Below are 22,796 nucleotides of genomic sequence, written 5' to 3'. Positions count from 1 at the left end.
CTTGGGGAGACTTTATCGACTCTCTTTACGAGGTGGGCTCCTCGCCTTGTCAGACTATCGTCTCCCCCGAGTCCGGACTAGAGGGCCCAACAAATACAGAATTCCAACCCTCAGGTGCCTGCTTCCCTCTTCCGCGCTCGGACACGCAAGTCTATCATCCATTTAATCAACATCATACCTAATTTAGGGCACCTTAAGTGAACCTGGTGTTCTGTTCCCCAAGACGGCAACGCCAGTGGGAACTAATGACGTACATACATGTTCATCCGGCAGAGGAGCTCCTGGAGGAACCGTCCCCGCAGTTGGACGAGCGGGCATGCCTTACCCATCTCCCCGTTAGCGGTTACCTCCCGGTTGCTTAACCATGGTGGAGCTAAGGTGACATTAATGACGTTGGTGTTCCTGTTTTATGCACGACGTCTGGCTCCATCACGACTTCCTTCTTGGCACGAAGGAAGGCTCGGCTGTAGTTGCCGAGGGCGGGCGTACTTCGTACTGTGCTTTGATCGAACTAGTGCAGCCCGGTGTATTTGGGTTGCAAATTAATTAACGGTTTGTTAAACTAAAGTCACCAAGGAACCTAACCGTAGACCACTCACTAGCCGCCACCCTATGGCTCAATAACTGGAAGAGTGCCTGTGATATCCGGCGGCGGTTTGTTGTTAGTAACCCGAGCGAAATAGCCTCGTTGTTAGTAAAGTTGCACTTGAAGGATGGTGACGGTTGTCTTGCCGCATGAACCATAGGTAATCAATCGCTTTAATCCTGGAGGCTTGCAGATGCTGGAGCAGGTCGTTCGGTACATACCTTTAATCTGTATTCGTAGGTATGACTTTAATCCCCGTCTCTTCGTATTCGAAATGGCTTCCAACGCCCCAATCCCACCAAAGATGTTGCTTCTACGAATAAATGCTACAGAAATAACTCCCTCCCGTTATTCAGAATTTGGGCGTTGCTGAGGCTGCCCTGCGAGCTTGCGCCCCAATGCATTTGAAATGCCTTACCACTTTACCTTAGGTAGGTAGCTTAGCGAGCTTTTTCAGGCACCGGTTAGGCGCACCGGCAAGGACGGCCCAGTCAAAGTCCTTGCCAAGCGAAAAGAAATGAGGCATTGAATCCTCCGCGGGTGTAACTATCGAATGTCGGAAAGGGAGCCAGTTTTGTGGTATTTATTCATTACCTCCTTCTTTCAAACCCAATCCATGGGTCGTAAAATCCACAATCTTTTGTCGGTACCTAATTTTTTGTTTTGTTTGGTCTTCTTTTTTTGTCAGGATCGTCACAATGCGGACAACTGTCCTTCCATTCCTGCTCGCCGGCGCTGGCTCGGCGTTGGCCGCGCTGGAAGTCGATTTCGAGTCAACGAGTAAGCCAGATTGGACGGTTGGAACGGTCAGACGGAGAGATCCAAGTAAGAACTAACTTGACTCCCAGGCTCAATTAAGGCTGCCGCCAAAGATGTGGCATTTGACCTCATGTCCTACTACAAGGGCAACCAGAGCGGCGAAATCCCGGGGCTCTTCCCCATGCCCGACGGCAAGTACGACTGGTGGGCCAACGCGCTTGTGTGGTCGACCATGATCGACTACTGGCGCTACACGGGCGATGACACATACAACAACGTAACAATAGAGGGCCTGATGTTCCAGCGCGGTCCGAGTCTCGAACAACCCTTCCTCCCGGCGAACTACAGCGTATTCACTTTGAACGAGCACCAGGCTTTATGGGGCATAGCCGCCATGCAGGCCGCCGAGGCTGGCTTCCCTAGCACACCCGATGGCGCGCCGAGCTGGATCGAGCTGGCGAAGGCCGTGTTTGATAGTCAAGCCGCGCGCTACTCGGCCGAGGAGGCGTGCGGCGGTGGTCTGCGCATGTCCATATCGACCCAATCCGCCCTGTGGAATAGCAAGGACACCGCATCCACGGCCATCTTCCTCAACCTAGGTGCGCGCCTATATCGGTTCACCGGCAACGAGACCTACGGCGAGTGGGTCGAGCGGGGCTGGAACTGGCTCACTGCCATCGGGCTTGTTGACCAACAGATGAACGTCTGGGACGTGTCCCATGATGGCGCGGGCTCGAAGTGGAACTGTTCCGAGTCCACTATCATTAAGCTCCGACTCTCCAATCCCGCAAGCCTGCTCCTCCAGGCGGCCGCCTACATGACCACCCAGGTAAGCAAGAAGCCAACGACACAACCCAGCACACACATCCTCACCCCCCTCCCCCCTGACCTCCAACTCCCAACATAACACAACCACACAACACAACACAACATAACTAACCAACCCCCCCCCCACCTTCCCAAACCCAGACCCCCAAATCCGTCGACACCGCCAACTGGCAAGCCCGCCTGCACGCCCTCACCGGCAGCACGCTCACCCACTTCTTCCCCACCACCAACACCAGCAGCCCCAACACCCTCGTCGAGCCCTACTGCGAAAGGTACCCCGAATCAGTCTGCCACGGCCGGCCCGAGCACTTCTACAAGGGCATGGCCATGCGCTACGTCACGGGCGCCGCCGCGCTGGTGCCCGACTTCCGGGGGCCGGAGCACGCCGTCGCGCGCGCCCTGCGCGCGACCGCCGAGGGGGCCGCCGGGGCGTGTAATGGCGGCGGGGGCCCGGGGGGCCAGGAGGGGCGTGAGTGTGGTTTTCGCTGGACGGGCGGGGAGGCGGCCCGCGAGGACCGTACTAAGGGGGGCGTGGTGAGGGAGTTGAATGCGCTGGCGGCGGTTATGGCGCCGTTGGTGGATGGTGCGGCGGAGTTGTTGCGTGATGGGGAGGGTGGGGATGGTGGTGAGGATGGTGGGGAGGATGGGAATGGCGGTGGTGGGGGTCAGGGAGGTGAGGGAGGTGACGGGGGTGATGGTAATGGGGATGGCACGGAGGGAGGGGATGGGAACGGAGAGAATGCTGGCGCCTCGACCAAGGCTACCATGGGGTTGGTGCTGGCTGGGTTGGCTGCTGCGCTGCTTTAGGGAAGATGGCCAAATATACCTACCCAAGCATATACGGTGTCGTGTTTCGCATTTAGGGGTGGGGGGGGTGGAACCGGGCAAGGGAGTCCGGTCCAAAACTGCTCTTAATGATGCCGATTCCCTCTTTCTTTATCAGTGCGTTCCTTGCGATACCTGCATGCTATCTTCAGCGAACAACTGCTGCAGGCGTGGGAACCGTTCTTCGAGTTTGTCACACGCCGCCCGCCTGCGAGACCAAAGCCGCGCTTCAGAATGTTGCAGGGTGTGCGCCGTGACACGAGAGCCGGCTGCCGATGCGAAAGAAGCAGCCATGAGTGGTCCTGTGACGGCGATGGCAGCGCCTCCCGTCACGGCGGTCAATACGCACGCGCCCGCGAACACACCCATGCCCCCCGCCCGGTTCCTTTCCCACGCCTTATTCCTCCGGTCCGTCACCTCCGTTTTCCTCAACATGTTCCGGCGCCGCATTATGTCGCAACACACGGATTCCTCGCCCTCGCCAACCAGGAGATGCCCGAGGGCGAGTGCAAAGTCGGCGTCGTTCCACCAGATGTTGCGATACTCGCCCCAGATGTTGTCCAGCTGTATGTAAACTGCCATGCTGTCAGTCCGACATTCAAGGATGCTAGAAATACAACTGCAGTAGCCGTGGAGTGCTTGGGCCGATGGCAAACTCACAAGAGTTACAAATCTCGGTGGGTTCCTGGTCTCCAGCCACGACTCCTAGAACCTGGAGGGCATTGATTTGGCTAATGCGGTCGGGACTCCACGTAGACGCTCTCGAGCCAGGAGGACTCCCGATGTTATCACCACAGTGGTCCCAGAACGGTTGTCCCGTCAACTTCTCCTTCAATGTCGTTGTGGTGCATCTCCAGTTCTCCTCGGCGACGAGGCAGACTGCGAAATGTCGCCTAAATGCCAAAGATGCTAGCAGGGATGGAATGGAATTTGTACTCGTTGAGGCCCAGGGGATCGGTTCCGGCTCTTCGGATGTCGTGTTGCACAGGCGGTCGCTGACCGGTCCGTAGGTGTGGATGGGAGGTGTCGTTACGAGAATGGCGAGGTAGTTTTGGCGACAGGGCGTAGGCCGAGTTGAAGAGTCAGCCCCTGGGGCCGTTCCGTTTGAGCCATCATACGCTCGAGTACCTGGGCCGGGTCAGAGGAGATCATCATGGCAAAGGGAGGGAGTGGGAGCAACGTTACCGCCTCTTGCCCAGCTGAAAAAGGCCAAGGCCAAACTGATATACTTTGGTTGAACCCAGTTTGCCCAGCCCATCCAGGTACTGGGAACTTGGTCCAGTGCCAGATTCGCAATCTCATGCAGGCCCCGACCGGCGGTGAAAGCGGTAGCGACTCTTTCGGCCCATGTATTCCTTCTCCAAAAGTCGTGCCCGTGCCATGCTGCCAAAGTAAGGGCTCCCCAGAAGAGAAAGCCGCGGAGCAGCAAGAGACGCTCTGGAGTGAAGATTAAGAATCCAGCAACCACGGCAAAAAGAATGGTAAATTCAATTTGTGTCAGAGGCATTTCTCTGTTTTTGTAGGCAACCGCCTAACATAAATTATGAGAGCGTATACGGCGAACGGGAGTAAACCGGAGAAGTACAGGGGGGGGATCTTCAAGCCTACACTCTTTATGGGCGTGATGCGCCTCACCGCCAAACCCAGTCACGAAAGTAAACAGAAACTAACACGTCATGCATGAGCGCGGGGAGAATGGGCTCCGTTTACTAAGACAGCCCTGGCCCTTTGGGCACCGAGACTCGTTGAGAGAAGTGAGGCTCCAATCATCAGCCACGTGGTCCCACACAACTTCCTCGAGTCACCACTCACCCTCTGGCCAAAAAAAGCCGAACTCAAAAAGGAAAGCAAGAAATCAAGCAAAAAGAACAAAATAAAAGTAGGCGAGAAGAATAAATCGAATAACAGAAAGAGGGTAAAAGAAAAAGTGAATGGGGCAAATAAAGTTTCTTTAGGCTTTAGAATGGCTTTCGTTCTGTTCTTACAGTCGGGTCTCGGGGCTTCCATTATCGATATCTGCCCTTGGAGTTCATGGAGTTCATGCCGCCTGCAGGCAGGCATGTTAAACAACAGGCCGTGTTCAAGTTTAACCTGGCTCCATAACCGTGTCCTCGAATGGGCGCCGGGACTGGATGTGAGTCTGACCTCAAATGATAACATTGTGAATGCAACCTATTAACTACCTACCTAGGTAAGGTACTCACGCTCCAGCTCCCTAGTTTTTATCCGCCTATTTACCTCTATGGTTCGCTTAATACAGTGGCAAGTCCGGGGAATCGGTGGTCCTGAGTACCCAAGGTTAGGTAGGTACCTAGACATGGATATCAACGAGCAACATGAAACTGCCGAACACTTACGCCCTCGCCCTGGTTGCCCCCCCATCAACTGGCTGACCGCCGAGTTTCATGACACCATCGGAAAAGGGTCTGATACACAATTTGGCACAGTCTGGTACAGTCGATCGCAGTTGGAAAATGGCAACTGGGGACGTGGGTTTGCATCTAATTATTGCCTGCGTTGACCAAGGCCATATCACCAGAGAGGGCGCGCTGACCTATACGTTGCCTTACGAGCAGTAACGGTGGACCGCTGTTGGATTCCCACGTCTTTTCACTGGCGCCTGCAGGTACACGGTGGCCAAGGTATGTATGTGGCGTTCCTGACGCACCTGGGTGAGATGCAGACGGAACGGAGAACAGCCGTTAGGGAATTCTGCCCTGGAAGTTGTCTTTAAGCCGGAATGGAGTTTATCCCTACAAGCCCCGACCGGGCACACCAACAGATTAACCAGCCAGACGATGTTAGTTAGTGGCCAGGGGGCCGCAATATCCGCAACCCTATTTTAGTCGAGGAATGATCTGCCGATCCCCGAACACACGGCTCTTCGTTCATTGATCGGTGCGAAGGGTTGGATTAGAATAAGTGGCCCCGTTCGCCGCTGCGGCTTCCAACCTATCGGTGATTCTAGAAGCGCCAGTGTTTAATTAACTACCTCCGAGGTCTGTAAATTAAGAGGGGAACAGGACTTACGGTCACGCATTCTTAACTACATATGCCCGCCGGCCCCATCCACCTTGGCCGAAGCTTATCGTAGACCCTCTAAAGTCTCCGGTCCGTTACAATAATAATATCATCACGATGCTCGGCGCCTCTGTTCTCTTCCTCGCCCTTGCCGCGGTCGGCCTCTCCCAGGAGATCCCTGAAGGCTACCGCACCGTGTACATCACGTCGAATGTAGACCCCAAGTTTGTCATCGTCGCGAAAGAGCGGACCGCCGGCAGCACCACCATCGTGTATGCCCCCTACCCTGGAAAGCGGAAAGAGAGTAATGGTCCCTAACCAAAGTGTTCGGCCCGATACAGCAAGACGCGCAATGACACGCCGGAGCAGCAGTGGTACCTCCAGGACGGCGCGACCAAGATTCAGCTGGCTGGTACCACGCTCTGCATGGACGGAGGCGCTGAGGGTAAGTCTGTGCGGGCAAAGGAGTGGTGGGACGACAAAACCTCACCCTTCATACAATGAGAGAGGGAAAAAGAACTAACACTCTGGTGCCCCAACACAGCCAACTGGAAGGACATGGGCAACATCTACGTCAACGAGTGCGCCGAAACCGAATCCCAGAATTGGTTTGTCATGGACGACGGCCGCATCGCGCTGGAGCCCTCAGATCAGAGTACGTCTTTCCATATCATCATTGGGTTACCCCTGGGCACTTTAGCACAACCGTCAACCGTCGCCCGCGAAGCAATATACAAGCTGACAGCAAAACAGAGCAGTGCGTCGACTTGGTCTACATGAGGGCGGTGGAGAACAATGCCGTCGGGCTGTACAGCTGCGCTGGATTGGGAAACATCGGGGCGGCCGACAAGGGGATCAACTGGCCGTTGGTCGATGCCACAGCTTGAATGGAGCATGCGGTATTACGAGGTGCAAAAGTCTGACCTTTAAGTTACCTCGGCTCGGGAGGTTGGTTGAGGGTGTGTGTGTGTTGCTATGTACCAGCATCGCAACTAAAGAAGTGATAAAGGCAACACCATCAATTTTGTTACCTCGTCCTCCAGCATACCTACCCGGCTTGCAATTTATATCCTCTAATCCCTCCACTCCCTTACATTAAGGTCCGTCGCCCTCTCCGCCACAGCATACGCCGTCGCCATAAGATGCGACCCCAGCACCAGCGGCAGGACACTTATAGACAGCTTGCGGCTTAAAACCTACGATAGGGATGTGTTGCCCACCGATGCACCTCCCCTAGCCCCCCGTCCTCCTCTTCTGTTCCCGTGTTCATTTCCCCTGCCCGATGTACCTCCCCTACCCCCACGACTCCCACCTCCCCTACCCCCACGATTCCCACCTCCCCTACCCCCCCTACCCGCACCTCCTCTACCCGCGGGCGCGCCTCCTCTAACCGCCGGTGCACCTCCATTGCCCACCGGCGCACCCCCTGCCCGAGCAGCACCCTCAGCCGCCGGCCACGGCAGCTCTGCCTCCATCGCCCTCATGGCCTCCCCCAACAACTCATACCTCGACACGCCCGCCAACACCTTATGCCAATCCGCCTTATCCAAGCCGGGGATATTCGCGGCCAGCAGCTCCCCCACCGTGACCCTGCCGTGCTCCCTCGCCTGGTCCTCGAACCCAAACGCCTCGGCCGCCCTCCAATACTCCGCCGGCGCCGTCACACCCCGCGACACACCCACCCGCCACACCCACGGCGGCGGCGGCGCCGTCTCCCCCCCCACCAAGTCAACCCGACAAAACACCACCACCCCATAGTCCACTGGCACCGCCCCCCCGACCCTGCCCGTCCCCGCCGCCGCCCCGACAATCTCCTCCTCCCTCGCGAGGAAGTTCTCCACCGACGCCACCAGCAGGGTACCCACCCCGCGCGCAGCCAGGCGCGCACGGTACTCGCCGTCCCCCCCCAGCTTGCGCACGGCGGCGACGACGCGGCGGAAGGCGCCGCGCGGGCCGGCGCCGTCGTACGGCTGCTCGCCGACGCCCGAGTCGGCGGGGACCTCGGTGTGGCCGGCTATGGTGACGCCGGCGGGCTTGGTCCGCCGCAGGTGGCCGACGAGCAGATCGACCTTGCCCTTGTTGGCGGTGGGGATGACGACCTGGACGATGGCCCGGTTGGGGGCCGGGTATGATCTGGTTCCGTCGCGTGGCGGGGCTGGGGGGGGGATGGTGGGGAGGGTCTGGGGGTTGGGCTTGTGACGGTTGCTCAGCTTCGCGGCGGACGGGGCGGGGAGGATGGAGGTGTTGTTTTGGAGGAGCTCGAGGTTGGTTGGGAGGTTCGGGTTGAATAGGGGATCCGTTGATTTGGCGGGCGCTGGTGTTGCGGATGGTGCTGCTGCGCCCGGGGCGGGTGCCGCGGGTCGCTGGGTGTTGCTAGTGGACGGCATGATGTTGTTGTGTATTGAGCTCGTCGCTGTTGAAGTCCGGTGCTGATTGTGCTGGAAGTAGAGAGTTTCGAATGTGGAAGGCACTCTCGGTTTGTGGAAATATGGCACGTTGAAGTGACAAATCATTAAGAATGTGCATGGCGCCGGAATGAGTCTAAATACATCTCAACGACGAGGAAAAAGAAGTTACCTAGGTACCTAACCAACGGTGTTGCCAACACGGTGTTGGTCGCCACTCGCCAGCCATTGGCCGTCGAAGGCACAGCTGGCCGGTGTTGGCCGTGGCAGAGAAGTATGGCCGGGGACTGGGTGAGGCTGTTCAAGTGAGATTGATGAAAAACTGAAACTCGCCTCCGGGCGGCCCCCACACTTGTTGGCTCATGGTATTTGAACGTAGAAGGCATTTGGACAGCGATATGGTTAATGTATAGGAAAAAATAGGGCTAGGAATATAAAGTTATCTTATACTCTACGCATTCTACAGTATAATTTAACCAATACACAGTTTAAGGTTAGGGGCTACCTATCCGGGTACTTTGCCTCATCTCACCACCGGGTATACCTTACCGCCCCCAACTTACCCTAGCTCGTGTCGTACAATGGACTTCCTTGCTTATTTAAGTATCCCTCGCTTATCCGGCCCGCTGAAAGCGGCCGGAGCCTGGCCCATAAGACTACCGAATACTTCCTATTCTGGCGGGAATATCGCGTTCTCGCGTGTATAGCTCTGGCTCGCGCGCCAAAGGGGGTAAGCTAGGGCAAGCTCCGGGTGACCTTAACACCTGCACTGCCTCACTAACAGCAGATTGTCTCCAGACTTTCCCTAATATGCCCGACCCGCCCGTCCCAGGTCCAGAAACGGGTTGCGGACGAGCCCAAACCAACACGAATCCTATTCTAGTTCGAGGTCAACCCCCAACACAAATCTACCCATTCCGCCTGACTCCCGACCCACGCGGCGGACGGGCGTGGCATTGGTCAATCCCCTGCAAAGCTCGACACAATGTCCCACGGAACCAGCGATGCTTTCTATTACGCGCGGGAGGTCGAAATCTAGCGTTTCCTCGCCACCTTTCTCAAGATCGAGGACGACGTAATGGTCATCAGTCAGGTGTTACAAAGTTGGTATCACACAATGGCCCCTCCGTTTAGCAAGATGGTGGCTTAATAGATAGGTACCTAGGTTTCCCCGCAGTCTATACCGACGTTTAATTCTTGCTTTATTACGCGAGGAACTTGTGCACACGGCTGGTTATGGATCACATGTCGTGCCAGTAAGTCCTTCGAGTCACGATGGCCATTCCCATTCAGAAATCGGTTAAATCCTTCCGGAGCAGAGATGTATCTGGAAGTGTGGTGATCGGAACCTCCGTCGTTCTAGCTACCTTATTTAAAGTCACACCTTGAAGCTCTGCGTCGAGGTTCAACTCGGCTTGTACCTCGCCCTCAACTGGATAGGTAGCGTTAAGCCGTCAACGATAGTACATAAGAATGAGAACGTCTCGGGTCGCACTCCTCGGTGCATTGTCTGCTTCGGATGTCTTGGGACACAGTGAGTGTGCCTTTGTCGAATATGAACAGAGTGGACTGGCAGCTGATAAATTCCGTCAGATGTGCAAGGAATCCTTCTCGTGAACGGCACCGACACGGCCGAGTGGAAATACGTCCTGTGAGTCACGACGCAGCCGCCCAACCCACGCATCCTCCAGTCCTGATGGTGCTAATACCTCGCAGCGATGTGACCTCAATCTTCTCACTCGACCCCAGCCATTACCCACCCGGTTATCAAGGATACAAACTTGATCCCATCATCGGGGCCGCAAACCCAAACATAACCTGCGGCCGAGCAGCATTCGATTCCGCGCCTCGGACCCAGACAGCTGACGTGCTTGCGGGTTCCGAGATTGGCTTCCGAGTCTCGGCCGACGGCAATGGCAACAGAAACGCTGAATACTCACAATTCCCAAGCTTCTGGCATCCGGGTCCCGCGCAGATTTACCTCTCGCGCGCCCCGAACGACGACCTCCAGAGCTACAGAGGCGATGGTGCCTGGTTCAAGATTGCCTACGCAGGCCCCTTGAACAAACAGAACTGGTCGCTGTGGCCAAGCGTATCCGACGTGCGTTTCCCCGCTCCTTCTTCTGCTGGCTCTGCTGAGCCATCTGGCTCGTGAATCGTGGCGTGCGCTGACGGCAGGGCTCCTTCTGAGATCCAGTTCAACTTTACCGTCCCTAAAACTACGCCGCCTGGTAAATACCTGCTGCGCATTGAGAACTTCATGCCTACGGCGCATACCGGTTACCTTCAATTTTACATCAACTGTGCTTTCATCAACATTATTGGCCCCGGTGGGGGCACCCCGACACAGTTTGTGACGTTCCCTGGCACATATCAAGACGATGACCCAGGTAACGATCCGCCGAGCCCCGTACGGTAAAGGATGTTGCTAACTCCCTGGCTTTCACATGAAGGCTTTCTCGTGCCCCCGAACCAAGACTTGATGGGTGGGCCCGTGAAAGCGGATGGAATGAGGTTGATGGAGTACAACCCCCCCGGTCCGCCTGTGTGGACGGGGTGACCCGGGTGAGTGGTTGTAGCCCTGACAAGCATAAAGGGCAATCAGTTCGGAAGATTCAGGACTCAAACCTAGCGGCAGAAAGGTTTTCAGCTACTGTTGTAATTACTGGAAACAACGGTCGTCATCGGCGCCTCCTGCGCCTATCATCGTCCTCCTCACTCTTCTGCTTGCCTTTCTGCCAGATACACATGCAGGTCATGGCAGCCATGATGCTCCAGAGCTGACCAAGCTCGCCGGTTGCTCCACTGCCCCTGTACTCAAAGTCGCCCATCTTGGACATGGCGCTCTTCACGGTGCCGGCATGTGCCCACACGGCGACCACTTCCTTTTGGTCGCTCGAGTATCCGTCGACCCTCGCGCCCGACTTACCATGACCCCCGCTGCTGTCATCTGACTCGTCTCCCATCCGCAGCAGCTTCCACCCTCCGTACCCCCACCGCGACTGATCCGCGATGCTCCTCACCTCGCTGCCGCGCGAGCGCCGCCACTCAAACCTCTCGACGCGCCGGTGCTGTCCGTCCCCGACCTCCATCGCAAACCAATACCACGGCTGTTTCCACGACGCGGGACAGTGCAGGATCTCGGTGCGTTGTTGTTGTTCGTACGGAGGCAGCGCCGGCAGCGTGATGGCGAAGGACTCGCGCATCGCGCCGGCGCGCTCGGCGTGGGCCAGCGGCGGGTGGTACTGGCTCGGCCCTCCGTGCAGCGTCATGTTGCCGCGCCAGCCGTTGGCGAGGCTGAGCTCGTACGCATGCTGCTCCGAGTTGTAGTCGCGGAGGGAGTACGAGATGTGTGGCCAGCTCCCCGTGATCGAAGCAACCAATCTGCGAGGCAACCCTATCGCTGCTATCTCTGGGGGGGCTACGGGGTTGCCGGTGGCGGCGGGGGGTCTGGACTGTTCCTGGCCCATGTTTGGTGCGAGAAGGACAATAGGAGTACGTGGGCTGGGGATTCTAGGCTGTGCGATGGTGAGCCTTGAAGCTAGGGGGGCCATAAAGAGTATTGTGGCGTGGTCTGCGCTTTTCTGAGAGCGACCTGATGATGGTTAAATAGTCTGATACCTGACAGCGGTTAGGTAGTCATGTTACTCGAGTCCGAGGCTGATCGATAGGCTCGCTCTCAAACGAGGCATTGTTACCAGCGTGCGCCACTCTCAGCCAAACCAATGTCGAATTGTCTGATTGGTTCGTCACCGAAGCATGCCCAAGGCAGGGTAACGTCAGCACAAGTAAGGTGCGTAGCACGAGTCCACATTCGCTAGCTGTGTCTGGAAGTTGAGCATTTTGGTGTGGCTGTCAACCGACCCCCTTCCAGGTTGTCCGTGTTACATCTTATACATGAGACAGTACAGTCGATACTTGGGGAATTTGAACACCCTTACTACTAAGACCCAGCCGCTACGACAAGTTCACAATGCCACCAGTACAACCTCAGCGACAAACACTGAGGAGTAACGGACTTCAGTTCAAACTTATCAGTCACGGGGCCGGGGTGTTAGTGCTCACTTACGGAAAGAAGATAGGAGGGTGGGGTCACTCTATTTCGTGCTTGTTGTCTGTGACCGCGGCCATCTGCCCGGAGGACACGCGCGTAGGCACATCGACATTGAGGTCGTGGGACCTCCTACAACGAAAATTGCATCCTAAGCCATCTTCTCCCTCTTACAACCATCACTTTGGCAATAACTGTAGGCCGTGGGACTTAGATAGTATATGGGTAGGTACCTAGGTAACCAACACCGGCCACCTGGGCGCAGCCGGAATCCATAACGATATGACGGGTTTGACAGAGGTGCATAGCCTGCTTAGATCTGTCCCACCGACGTGGAAAGTTCCAGGAACGCCGCTGCCAACCCAGTATCATTGCTCTTGGCGTGATGCCAGGCTCACAATGCGCCATTTCTGTAAGGAAAGATCTGCCCCTTTGGGAGCCCTTCCATGAGCATCTAATAAGGCATCATGTGGAAAGCATTTTAGCCAGAATTCCCGTCGTGTATATGATACAAGGACTCCATATGCCTCCGCATGTTCGAACACGGAACGGGTATCCAATGGCATGCCCAGCGCTTAATCGTTTTCGATACCACTTCCGGGTTATGCCAGGAACTTACCGGATCGACATCCATTGAGCTTGTTTCCCGGCCGTCTTCCACATTCCGACCCGGTGCATGCAACCCAGGTATGCGGCTGCCTTGGCAAACCCAAGCCGCATTGATAGTCGTGTTCTCGAAGGCCTGCGCTTATACAGTGGTCCCGGATTGGCACCTGTGATCTTGGCAGAACATGGAACGTTCCGTGTTGGATACCTCATGTGGAGGAGGCCCTCTTCCTATGCCTGTCGTCCTCGGAGTAAGCCGGGGTCATCCAGGCAGTCAGTTCTAGCCGAGGGAGATCAACGGATCGACTCGCGCTGCCCGGATGTAGTTCATCACACTGAAGCGCACCCCCCTCTACTCCCGAGCATGATCTCGCTTACTTGGTCACGGGAAGGTTCTCTTCCCCCGGGCCTCCGTCTCACTGACGATCACCGGAAGGAAAGGAAGAGCAATTACGGCTGCAGGTATACCCGGGTTGGCTCACAAGCGGAAGGAAGCACCTCATCCTAGGGCCGCGGGGCCATGGGCGGGAAGACCACCTCCACTCCTGGACGGAGGTGGGAGCATAAAGCCTCTGGTCCCCTTAGTATTCCCCGCTGTACTAGTCAGATGTCAACCTTGTCCTAGTACCAACTTCTTCACCACATATGAATATGAAGCCTACAACAGCACCGAAGCGTGTGCTTCTTCTGACCAATTCGGAGCACGGCCAGGCCAATGTCTTCCTGGCAACCAGTTATGCCCTACTCACGCTCGAGGACGAGGACGTTAAAGTCCACTTTGCTTCGTTTCAGCCAATACAATCCTTCGTCTCGGCCACCTCCGATCATGCCCAACAGGACAAGCCCGGGGCGCGGCCCATCGTATTCCACACCATAGACGGCGTTGATATGGTGTCAGCTTGGACGCGCCCCGAAATCGCCGCAGAGCAGGAAGCCTTGAAGAACCGCAGCATCATCCCACTCGTACACGACATTAGACGGACGTTGATGGTCCTCAAAGTCACCCTTCCCTGGACAGGGCCAGAGTTTGTCCAGATCATGCAGTCCGTTATCAGCATCGTTGACGATGTCCAACCGGACGTCATAGCAGTCGACCCATGTTTCTCCCCAGCCCTCACCGCCCTCCGTCATAGCAAAGCAAAGTTCACAGTACTGTCCCCAAACACCATCAAAGACTTTGCCATCCCCTACCAACCCAACGCCGAAGCCCTCTGGAAATACCCCAGGTAGGCCCCCTTCTTTCCCTTCCTCCCCCCTTCCCACAACCACCTTCATAACCACCCCTACTAGGTAGAGGTAACTAACCCCCCTTTCCCCGCCAACCAGCCTCGGAACCACCCACCCGTACCCCCTCCCCCGCCACACCATCCCCCACAACACCCTCCTCATCCTCCTCGCCCTGGTAATCACCATCCTCGACCCGCACCGCCGCGCCCTCGCCCGCTACCTGGCCGCCCACCACCACCCGGCCACCCGACTCACCACCCTCGCCACCCTCTCGCTCAACCCCTCCGCCGCCCTCAACGGCGGCTCCATCCTCGTCGCGAACCTCCCCCAGCTGGAGTTCCCGCTGCGCTTCCTGCCGCGGCATATCGTGCCGTGCGGGCCGATGCTGAGGCCGGCGCGGGAGGTGGGGGAGGTGGATAAGGATTTGGCGGGGTGGTTGTTGCGTGCGGGTGGGGGGGAGGGACCTGTGGGGGGCGGGGTGGTGTATGTGAATCTGGGGACGCATGTGTTTTATGATGGGGAGAGGGCGGGGGAGATGGCGGGGGCGGTGAAGAGGTTGCTGGAGGGGGTGAAAGAGAAGGGGGGGGAGGGGGTGAGGGTGTTGTGGAAGATTCCGAGAAGGGGGAGGGAGGTGGAGGCGGAACAGGGGAAATGGGGGGGTGAGGGGGTGTTTGGGCCTGGGGGGGTGGTGGAACGGGTGCTGGGGGAGGAGGTGAGGGATGGGGTGGTTAGGATTGTGGATTGGTTGGAGGCGGAGCCGATGGCGGTGTTGGAGACGGGGGTGGTGGTGTGTGCGGTGCATCATGGAGGGGCGAATTCGTTCTTGGAAGCCGTTTGGTAAGTTGGTTGGTTGTGGTCTCCTGTGGTGCGGTTGCTGACAATATCGCAGTGCTGGAGTTCCGCAGGTGGTCCTCCCTGTGTGGATGGACACGTTCGACTTTGCTCGGAGGGCGGAACTGCTCGGCATCGGTCGATGGGGTAACAGGCTCACCCGCAAACTCTGCGAGGAGAAGGAACTCGGGGCCATACTGACCGAGGTCGTCGCCGGGGAGAAGGCGCCGGCCTATGCAGGGAAGGCGAAGGAACTGGCTGCGCTATGCAAGGAGTCAGGGGGCGGAAGAGTGATTGCGGCCCGGCATATCTTGGCTCAGATTGAAGGTGATCAAGTTCAGTCGGCTTCGGAGGGGGAGAAGGAGGGCGATTCGCTGTTAAGCACTTGCGAATGACAACTGCAAGCGGTTCATAAAGGGGATTTAGGTATGATTGCGTTTACGATCTTTTCTGGTTATGGAACTTGAATGACTATTAGATGCCGAAACCAGCGGTGCATCCAACAGTCTTCCCCCGCCCGGGGTGGTATCAGAGATAATAACGCAACCATGACACCTTTCAACCATCGTGTAAAAGTTCTTCTTACCCTCGGGCCAGCTTATTCCGTGACTACCGCCTTGTATCCCCTCGCTGTAAAACACGGCTCACTTCTCTGACTCCTTCTTCTCCCCCTCCCAAAGAACGTCCTCGATCCTATCCTGCCGATCCTTCTGCCACGTCATCTTGGGGCCCCTTTCATGGCTTGGGTCTTCGCCGTATTCTGTGAATGGCCGAGCGGATGCCGCCGGGTCTGAGACGTAGCCTTTAGGTGTTTCTCCGTAGCCGCTAGGTTTAGAGGGTTCACTGTATCCGCTGTACGGCTTCGCGCTGCTATTCTCCGGGGGCCATAGGCCGGAATCTTCGGCTCTCTTGCCTTCTGTTCTAGGCTTGTTGTCTCGGGGTTTGGCATCGAAGTAGTCGGCGTAATATCTAGCATCCCTCTTTATGGCCTTGGCCTTGTCTTGCTTTGGATCCATGGTGGGTGGGTAGCGACTTGTAAGGAAACTTGTAAAGTCGTAGTAAGACGTGGTGTGGTGTTGAATCTAGAGTGTGTCCTGGGCGGTTCGTTGGATCTATTCGAGTAACAGGGACAGGGAATAGCCCCTTTTTATAATCCTGTGCGCCTCAAAGACCGTTCCTTGAAACGACCCAGGTTCTTTTCTTCATCAATGTAAACAAAGCGGAGTTGGCCGTACCACGGGCCGGCGTGGCGTTGGCCTCCTCATCCGGTACCCTTCTCGAGTCGAATAGACGGGTCGGAAGTTACACGTTATACGTGGTTGATTATCGACCATCACACACTGCCCGAGCACAAAGCGTCTGCTGAGAGGGAGACGCCAAGCCCATGCCACGCAACAGCAGCCACCCTTTAAGATGCTTCGATATCCCTAGACCCATGGACACTACTCCTTAGTGCGTCCCAAATCACATACACCCCGCGCCCCCGTGCCGCGACCCTAATCTACTTCTGCACGACCTGCGGTTTCGGTGGGTCTCTCGTCCCCGGATCAACCACGTTCTTCTTTGGTTCACCAGACATCATCCTTGCGCGCTCGGCCGAGCCGTAATCCCGACTATACTGCCTCGGTTCCTCAACAGGTGGCTTGACAGGCTCGTAGTCAGACATTTGGGAGGACGGTTGGTGGCGGTGCTTGACTTGGGCCAGCCCTTAGCTACTGTCCTCTTCTCAGGAGACACTTGATCATGGTGGGATCCGCCGTCACTTACCTCAAAAGATGAACGTTCACCTGGTATCCTGAGTTTCGTAGCTCTTTTGTGTTATTCAGCTCGCCTCCCTTGATGGTTGCTGCCGCTGACCAAGGCTCGTGTGGCCGATGTGCCTCTGCTGGGGTATACTGGGCGAAGTTGTAGGGGCAGGGACCTCGACATGTTCGAGCTACGGCACGGCAGAGAAAGACCCAACTGCAAGCCAAAGGGCCACGATTATAACACAGGCCAAGAACCGGTGAAGGGAACACGCAGTTGAACTGTGGGTCTCGTCAAGTGAAACACCACGTGGAATTCGCGACGGTCGTCTTACATGATACATTTGTTCGTTTCCTGTCAGCAACCCGCGCCACGACCCACTGGTGACCAATGACAACAGCTGACATGTATTAACTCCTCTCGTTTCTTTTGCTACTAGAAATGTTCGAAGTTCATGATTTTTTATCCCCGTGTAAAGGTGATTAGTATGTTGAGAGTTTGTTGCTCATACCCAAATTTGGGAATTCAGTGGGATGGCGGTGGATTTGGCCGAAGAGATTTCCCGGTTCAGTATTTTGTTGCCGGAGTGGGAAGGAATGAGTAACCCCGCCACCAAAGGGAGGTGCCTCGGTATGTACCTAATTAGGGAGTTACCACTTGTATCCGTTATTCTTCTCGTACCTGCCTGCACTTTAAACTCGGAAAGTTTACATCTCGGTTTCTTTCCTGTTCATTCATACTAATAACTTTAAGAAAGATGCCAAAGACGAGGCCACCTCACTGACCTCACCGCCACTCCGATCTCGACTGCGCCGACCATCCCGCCAATCGGGCCGCTACAAGAACGTTCTTGGTGAGACCCAAGGGCAAGGTCTTTGGCGCGTCGTCACAAACAGAAAGGAAGATGGAATGACGCGGTGCAATGCCGCAGCGGCAGCGACCGAGTGCGATCCTGCGGTGCACCCATCACCACTCGGTACCTGACCACACCAACCTGCAGACCGCACCCTACATCCTCCACTTGCGCTGTCACAAAACATTGTTCTCAAGACTCTGGACATGAGTGGGCGGCGTGCCTCGACCCTGGAGTGCCGATATTTGGAGCGTACCGTTCTAGGGATCACATACAAAACCCAACGGCAAGCCCGGCACCTGGGTTACGGGAAGGATCTTCCAGTGCACCATACCACAAGCCTTCGGAGTCCGACCTCCCCGACTATCTTTGCTCGTCGTCAGACCAGTTTCGCGGTTGCCAAGATGATGAGTGACACCTTTCTGAACCCTGTTCGGGCCAGTCACACCAAACAGAACGGTTTCTCGGAACTCTGAGGGGCGAGGAACAATTTAGCTCTCGGAAACCAGCCGAGTCCGTGAGATGTCCCGTTGCCGCAGGGCTGCCGAGTGTGCCGCTGCTACCCAGCGATGCACGTCGGATCACAGGTTGCATATTATGCTTGCAACTCCATATTACCCCTTATGAGTTTGCGGGGTTAACTCGGGCAGGGGGGTCAATATAAATAAGTGTCGGGGATCGGCTCTCGCCTTTGAGCAAGAGGCGTGTTCTTGACTGAAGCCGTCATCAAAATGCTTCTCTCCGGTCCCATTACTGTTTCACTCGCCACGCTGGCGAGCGCTCACCCCGGCGCCACCGTCAAACGCCAAGTCTCACAACTCCGTGACAGCTACGACTTTGTCATTGTTGGGGGCGGTACAAGTGGCCTGACTGTGGCTGACCGTCTTACGGAAGCGTTTCCCAACAGTGAGTCGGGATTTTGTCCCAAGTTTCTCAACCCGATTTATTTAGCTCACCTGTCTAGAAACGGTTCTTGTCGTCGAGTATGGTGATATCGAATACGGACCCGGGAACTTTGACCCACCACCAGCCGTCCCCGCAAGCCGGTGGACAGTCACATCGCTGCCAAACCCCGAGGTGAACAACAGGACGGCCGGCGTCGCCGCCGGCCAGGTGGTTGGCGGGAGCAGCGTTATTAACGGTCAGTTCCTCGACCGTGGGTCACGTTTCGATTACGACTCGTGGCAAGAGCTCAATGGCCAGGGATCTGGATCAACCGATATCAACTGGAACTGGGAGAACCTATTCCCGTATTTCAAAAAGGTAAGTTTAAAGAATTCGACATTTGTGCTTCAAAGTCGGCTTTTTTTACCCTCAACGCACTCTTCCGATCCGTCCACAGCATTCGCTCACGCCTTGGCAGAGCGTCACACTCACAGAGCCATCTGCCGAGCTGGCCGAAGAATATGGCTACACCTGGGATGTTTCATCCTACGGGGACTCTACGCCTGTCTATGCCACCTATCCCCCCTTCCAGTGGGCTGACCAGCACATTATGTGGAATGCGTACAAAGAGCTGGGAGTCCAAGAGCCCAAAGAATGTGCGAACGGCGACAAGGAAGGCATCTGCTGGGTCCCTACCACCCAACATCCCGTGACTGCGCTTCGCTCCCATTCCGGACTCGGGCACTACGCTGCTGTTATCGACACCAGGTCTAACTACGACCTTCTCGTGAAGCACCAGGGCGTGAGGGTTGTCTATCCTCACAAGCCAGGAGAAGATTCCGGCGCGCCGATCGTAGAGGTCCGATCGCTGGTTGATGACGTCCTGTTCAATGTGACAGCCAATGCGGAGGTGATCATCTCAGCCGGTGCTTTTCACACACCCACTGTCCTGATGAGAAGCGGCATCGGCCCGGCATCTGTACTTGAGTCGGCCGGTATCCCGCTTGTGCTCGATCTTCCCGGTGTTGGTTCCAACTTCCAGGATCATACCGGGCCGCCTGTGTCATGGAACCGTACGTGCCGAGCCCATCACCGCTGACCTCGCCACCGTGCTTCTACTTACTCAAACAAACATCCAGTAACCAAACCCGGCGACTTCCACCCCGTCCGCAGCGCCATGCAAGATCCCGCCTTCGCCGCCGACGCAGCGGCAGGCTTCAACGAGACCCCCTCACGCGGGCCATACACGCTCGCCCTGGGCAACAGCGCCGTCTACGTATCCCTCCCACACCTCGCCCCGGACAACCACGAAACCATCATCGCCAACATCCGCGCCATCGCCGCCAACGACACCCTCGCGGCATCCTACCTCCCCCCGGACCACCGCACCTCGGCGCCCATGATCGCAGGCTACCAGGCCCAACTATCCGCCCTCGCCGACCTGTTCGCCAACCCCCAGTCCCCCAGCCTCGAATCCCCGTTCGCCGCAGGCGCCTCCGCCGTCGCCTTCCAGCTCCACCCGCTCAGCCGCGGCACGGTGCGTCTGGACCCGGCCGACCACCTCGCCCAGCCCATCCTGGACGCGCGCATCGCCACCAACCCGGTCGACTTGGACCTGCACCTCGCACACGTGCGCTTCCTGCGCCGCGCCGGCGCCACCGAGGCCCTGCAGCGCTACGGCGCCGTCGAGCTGCGTCCCGGCCCCGGGGTCGGTGATGCTGATGACGAGGCGCTGCGCGCCTTTGTGCGCCAGAGCGCGACCCTGTCGTTCATGCACCCGTGCTGCACGGCGGCGATGATGCCCGAGGAGAAAGGGGGGGTGGTGGGGCCGGATTTGAAGGTGCATGGTGCGGGCGGCAGGTTGAGGGTGGTGGATATGAGCGTCATGCCGCTGGTGCCGGGGTCGCATCTTATGGCGACGGCGTATGCGGTGGGGGAGAGGGCGGCGGATTTGATTATTGCGGAGTGGAGTGAGTAGGGGGTGGGCGGAAGGTGGTATGGGGTTGGTTATGCTAGGGGGGGTGGTAGAACGGGGTTAACGCTCCCGCTGTTTATCGGTAGCTTCCCTAGATATGATCTTAGTACTTTGTACCTACCTAGATAGGTAGCAATACACAAACACCACCAGTCCGCATTCCGAGTTGAGGTAACTTACAGGTCAGACTTCTTGGATTCATAATCCCGCACGCTCCACTCAACCTGTGGCATCGACCAACGGCCAGCTCCTCGACCGTGGGTCACGTTTGGAAGACATTTATGCCGGCGCATAGAGCCGGCGGGTCGGATTACAGCAGGCGCAGGGGGTGGGCTTTTCTTCAGCGGTGGCTTGGGGGGGGGTGTACGAGAGTTAAAACATTTCAGTTCTTGATCGTTGCGGTGGTCGGAGTCGAGCTCAAGTTATCTAAGATACCAAGGTATGTAACGACCTAGGTATCCCCCGCTGACCTAGCTACGTGTTCCCTGAGCTGCCCGCCCCAAAACCTCACATGAGACAAATTCCCTACCAGTCCAAGAAGTAAGCAATGCCATCCATCAACGCACTCCCCCCAACCTCCGCATGCTCCTGCCCTGCATACTCCTTCAACACCACATCCCTCATGTTCCCGCTACCCACCAACCGATCATACAACTCATGGCTCAACTTCCCTGGCCCAAAGCTCTGCAGCAAATCCTTCCGCGCCTGAAACTGCGCCTCCGTCTGCGTCCGCCTCCTCACGGGATAATCCTCCGACTCCCCATAGCCCACAAAAACCGCCGGCCTCGTCCCATTCCCACTCCACTGCACCTCCCCTTCCAACCCCATCCCATCCCCGAACCGCTCCGTAACTTCCCCGATCACCGTCCCGTTCCGCAGCGTCAGGGACGGGCTCGCCGCGATCCACGTATCAAACATCTCCGGCCGGACCGTCAGCGCCCACGCGACGAACAGCCCGCCGCTCGAGTGCCCGTAGAGCGCGTCGCGCGGGAACTCGACGCCGGGGAAGACGGCGTCGCGCACCCACGGCCGGAGGTGCGAGCCGACAAAGTCCAGAAAGGCGTCCGCGCCGCCCGCGGAGACGGGCTCGCCGGGCATGGGGGCGCCGAAGTCGATGGCGCGCTGCGTCATGGCGTAGACGCTGTCCGTCAGGGGGTAGCCGACGCCGACGACGAGCGCGTCCGGCTGGGAGGGGTCGACGGGCCAGCGGCGCTTGAGGAAGTCGGCGGCGGTGGCGGCGAAGGCGTTGCCGTCGAGCACGTAGACCGCGTTGGCGGTGCGGTTGGTGATGGCGGTGGTGGGGAGGGAGCGAGGGCCCCATGCGAAGGGGTAGGAGAGGGAGATTTGATAGGTGAGGTTGGGAGAGGCGGAGGAGGTGGCGTTGTAGAAGGCCGTGTTGGGGAAGAGGGCTGGTGGGAGGGGCGGGAGGGGGTTGAATGTCCATGTGGCTGAGGCCATGGCGATGGACTTACTGGAATGGTTTGGGTGTAAAGGTGAGGAGGGTGTTGGTTTGGTTTGGGAACGACGCGTCCGGGTTGTTAATGGCGTAGGAGTCGTGATAAAGAAGAGGTTGGGGATATGGATATCCTTCATTTAGCTACACGGGCGGAGAAGAGCAAGATAAGTACCTTGCTCCTGCTTACGAGCAGTACTCCTCACCCACCTGTTGTATTTCCTGGTTCCAGTGCGGGGTACCCCGGGATCAATATGCAGCTTACCTAGGGAGGTACGCGTGGACGGCTTCCCCAAGGCCCGGCCATCAAGTAGGGCGGGTTGGATAGGTAAGGTATCTAAGCTATAGGTTACATGTGGCTAAGGCGCTCTAGCTAACCAGTTCAACCTACTACCCTCCTCAATATACCGCTGGTCTTCCACCAGCATACTACACTCTCTTACGGAAACAAAAGATTCATAGAAAAAAGGGGAAAGGATAAACTTGGAACGATATAAAAAGAGGAAAGCGTAGGAGGAAAGATAACTACTATTATAGTACTACGTTACAGTTTCCTTCATATATAGTAGCAGATGGACCGGTATACCTATGGGGGTATCGATAGAAAATAATAATAATAATCCTGCAAGGATCCCCGCGCGCGAGCGGCTCGGGACCACCCAGTCAGTGGTTTGGCTATGTAGATACCTATGGAACGAATCTCTCCTGGACCCAATGGATTACACCGCCGAGGCCGGTTGCATTG

The 22,796-nt window shown here is 57.0% G+C and overlaps 9 protein-coding genes across 9 annotated transcripts; 5 read left to right on the top strand and 4 right to left on the bottom strand.

Annotated features, from left to right (window-relative positions):
• Positions 1–1,088: 1,088 nt before the first annotated feature.
• B0H64DRAFT_361929 (glycosyl hydrolase family 76-domain-containing protein) lies at positions 1,089–3,095 on the top strand. Its single transcript, XM_062801753.1, has 3 exons — positions 1,089–1,366; positions 1,435–2,174; positions 2,315–3,095. Exons 1-3 carry the CDS (start codon positions 1,285–1,287, stop codon positions 2,978–2,980), a joined length of 1,488 nt encoding a protein of 495 aa, XP_062657968.1. The 5' UTR covers positions 1,089–1,284; the 3' UTR covers positions 2,981–3,095.
• Positions 3,083–4,705, bottom strand: B0H64DRAFT_400737 (uncharacterized protein). Its single transcript, XM_062804093.1, has 3 exons — positions 4,184–4,705; positions 3,659–4,126; positions 3,083–3,573 (listed from the first exon to the last, which is right to left on the bottom strand). The coding sequence occupies exons 1-3, from the start codon at positions 4,503–4,505 to the stop codon at positions 3,113–3,115; spliced, it is 1,251 nt and encodes a 416-aa protein (XP_062657967.1). The 5' UTR covers positions 4,506–4,705; the 3' UTR covers positions 3,083–3,112.
• A 1,431-nt stretch (positions 4,706–6,136) lies between these two features.
• B0H64DRAFT_375243 (uncharacterized protein) lies at positions 6,137–6,906 on the top strand (the record flags this gene model as incomplete). The annotated part of the gene is made up of 4 exons (XM_062802398.1): positions 6,137–6,291; positions 6,361–6,464; positions 6,564–6,674; positions 6,773–6,906. The coding sequence occupies 4 exons, from the start codon at positions 6,137–6,139 to the stop codon at positions 6,904–6,906; spliced, it is 504 nt and encodes a 167-aa protein (XP_062657966.1).
• A 186-nt stretch (positions 6,907–7,092) lies between these two features.
• Positions 7,093–8,406, bottom strand: B0H64DRAFT_443530 (uncharacterized protein; the record flags this gene model as incomplete). The annotated part of the gene is made up of 2 exons (XM_062806717.1): positions 7,093–7,215; positions 7,435–8,406. The coding sequence occupies 2 exons, from the start codon at positions 8,404–8,406 to the stop codon at positions 7,093–7,095; spliced, it is 1,095 nt and encodes a 364-aa protein (XP_062657965.1).
• Positions 8,407–9,943: 1,537 nt separating this feature from the next.
• On the top strand, positions 9,944–10,984 carry B0H64DRAFT_418348 (glycoside hydrolase; the record flags this gene model as incomplete). The annotated part of the gene is made up of 5 exons (XM_062805313.1): positions 9,944–9,962; positions 10,018–10,075; positions 10,141–10,525; positions 10,622–10,814; positions 10,878–10,984. The coding sequence occupies 5 exons, from the start codon at positions 9,944–9,946 to the stop codon at positions 10,982–10,984; spliced, it is 762 nt and encodes a 253-aa protein (XP_062657964.1).
• Positions 10,985–11,105: 121 nt separating this feature from the next.
• Positions 11,106–11,894, bottom strand: B0H64DRAFT_443528 (uncharacterized protein; the record flags this gene model as incomplete). The annotated part of the gene is made up of 1 exon (XM_062806716.1): positions 11,106–11,894. The coding sequence occupies one exon, from the start codon at positions 11,892–11,894 to the stop codon at positions 11,106–11,108; it is 789 nt and encodes a 262-aa protein (XP_062657963.1).
• Positions 11,895–13,008: 1,114 nt separating this feature from the next.
• B0H64DRAFT_418347 (uncharacterized protein) lies at positions 13,009–15,748 on the top strand (the record flags this gene model as incomplete). The annotated part of the gene is made up of 5 exons (XM_062805312.1): positions 13,009–13,162; positions 13,749–14,307; positions 15,026–15,145; positions 15,198–15,429; positions 15,716–15,748. The coding sequence occupies 5 exons, from the start codon at positions 13,009–13,011 to the stop codon at positions 15,746–15,748; spliced, it is 1,098 nt and encodes a 365-aa protein (XP_062657962.1).
• A 2,622-nt stretch (positions 15,749–18,370) lies between these two features.
• B0H64DRAFT_463347 (uncharacterized protein) lies at positions 18,371–20,601 on the top strand (the record flags this gene model as incomplete). Its single annotated transcript, XM_062807594.1, has 4 exons — positions 18,371–18,644; positions 18,703–19,001; positions 19,102–19,696; positions 19,763–20,601. The coding sequence occupies exons 1-4, from the start codon at positions 18,470–18,472 to the stop codon at positions 20,599–20,601; spliced, it is 1,908 nt and encodes a 635-aa protein (XP_062657961.1). The 5' UTR covers positions 18,371–18,469.
• A 358-nt stretch (positions 20,602–20,959) lies between these two features.
• On the bottom strand, positions 20,960–22,248 carry B0H64DRAFT_400727 (Alpha/Beta hydrolase protein). Its single transcript, XM_062804092.1, has one exon. The coding sequence runs from the start codon at positions 22,189–22,191 to the stop codon at positions 21,124–21,126; it is 1,068 nt and encodes a 355-aa protein (XP_062657960.1). The 5' UTR covers positions 22,192–22,248; the 3' UTR covers positions 20,960–21,123.
• Positions 22,249–22,796: the final 548 nt, after the last annotated feature.

This window comes from Chaetomium fimeti, assembly GCF_033439085.1.
Source record: "Chaetomium fimeti strain CBS 168.71 chromosome Unknown B0H64scaffold_5, whole genome shotgun sequence".
In the NCBI taxonomy this organism is placed as follows: domain Eukaryota; kingdom Fungi; phylum Ascomycota; class Sordariomycetes; order Sordariales; family Chaetomiaceae; genus Chaetomium; species Chaetomium fimeti.
The sequence above is the reverse complement of the archived record's forward strand: the minus strand, read 5'-3'. Positions and strand labels throughout refer to the sequence as shown.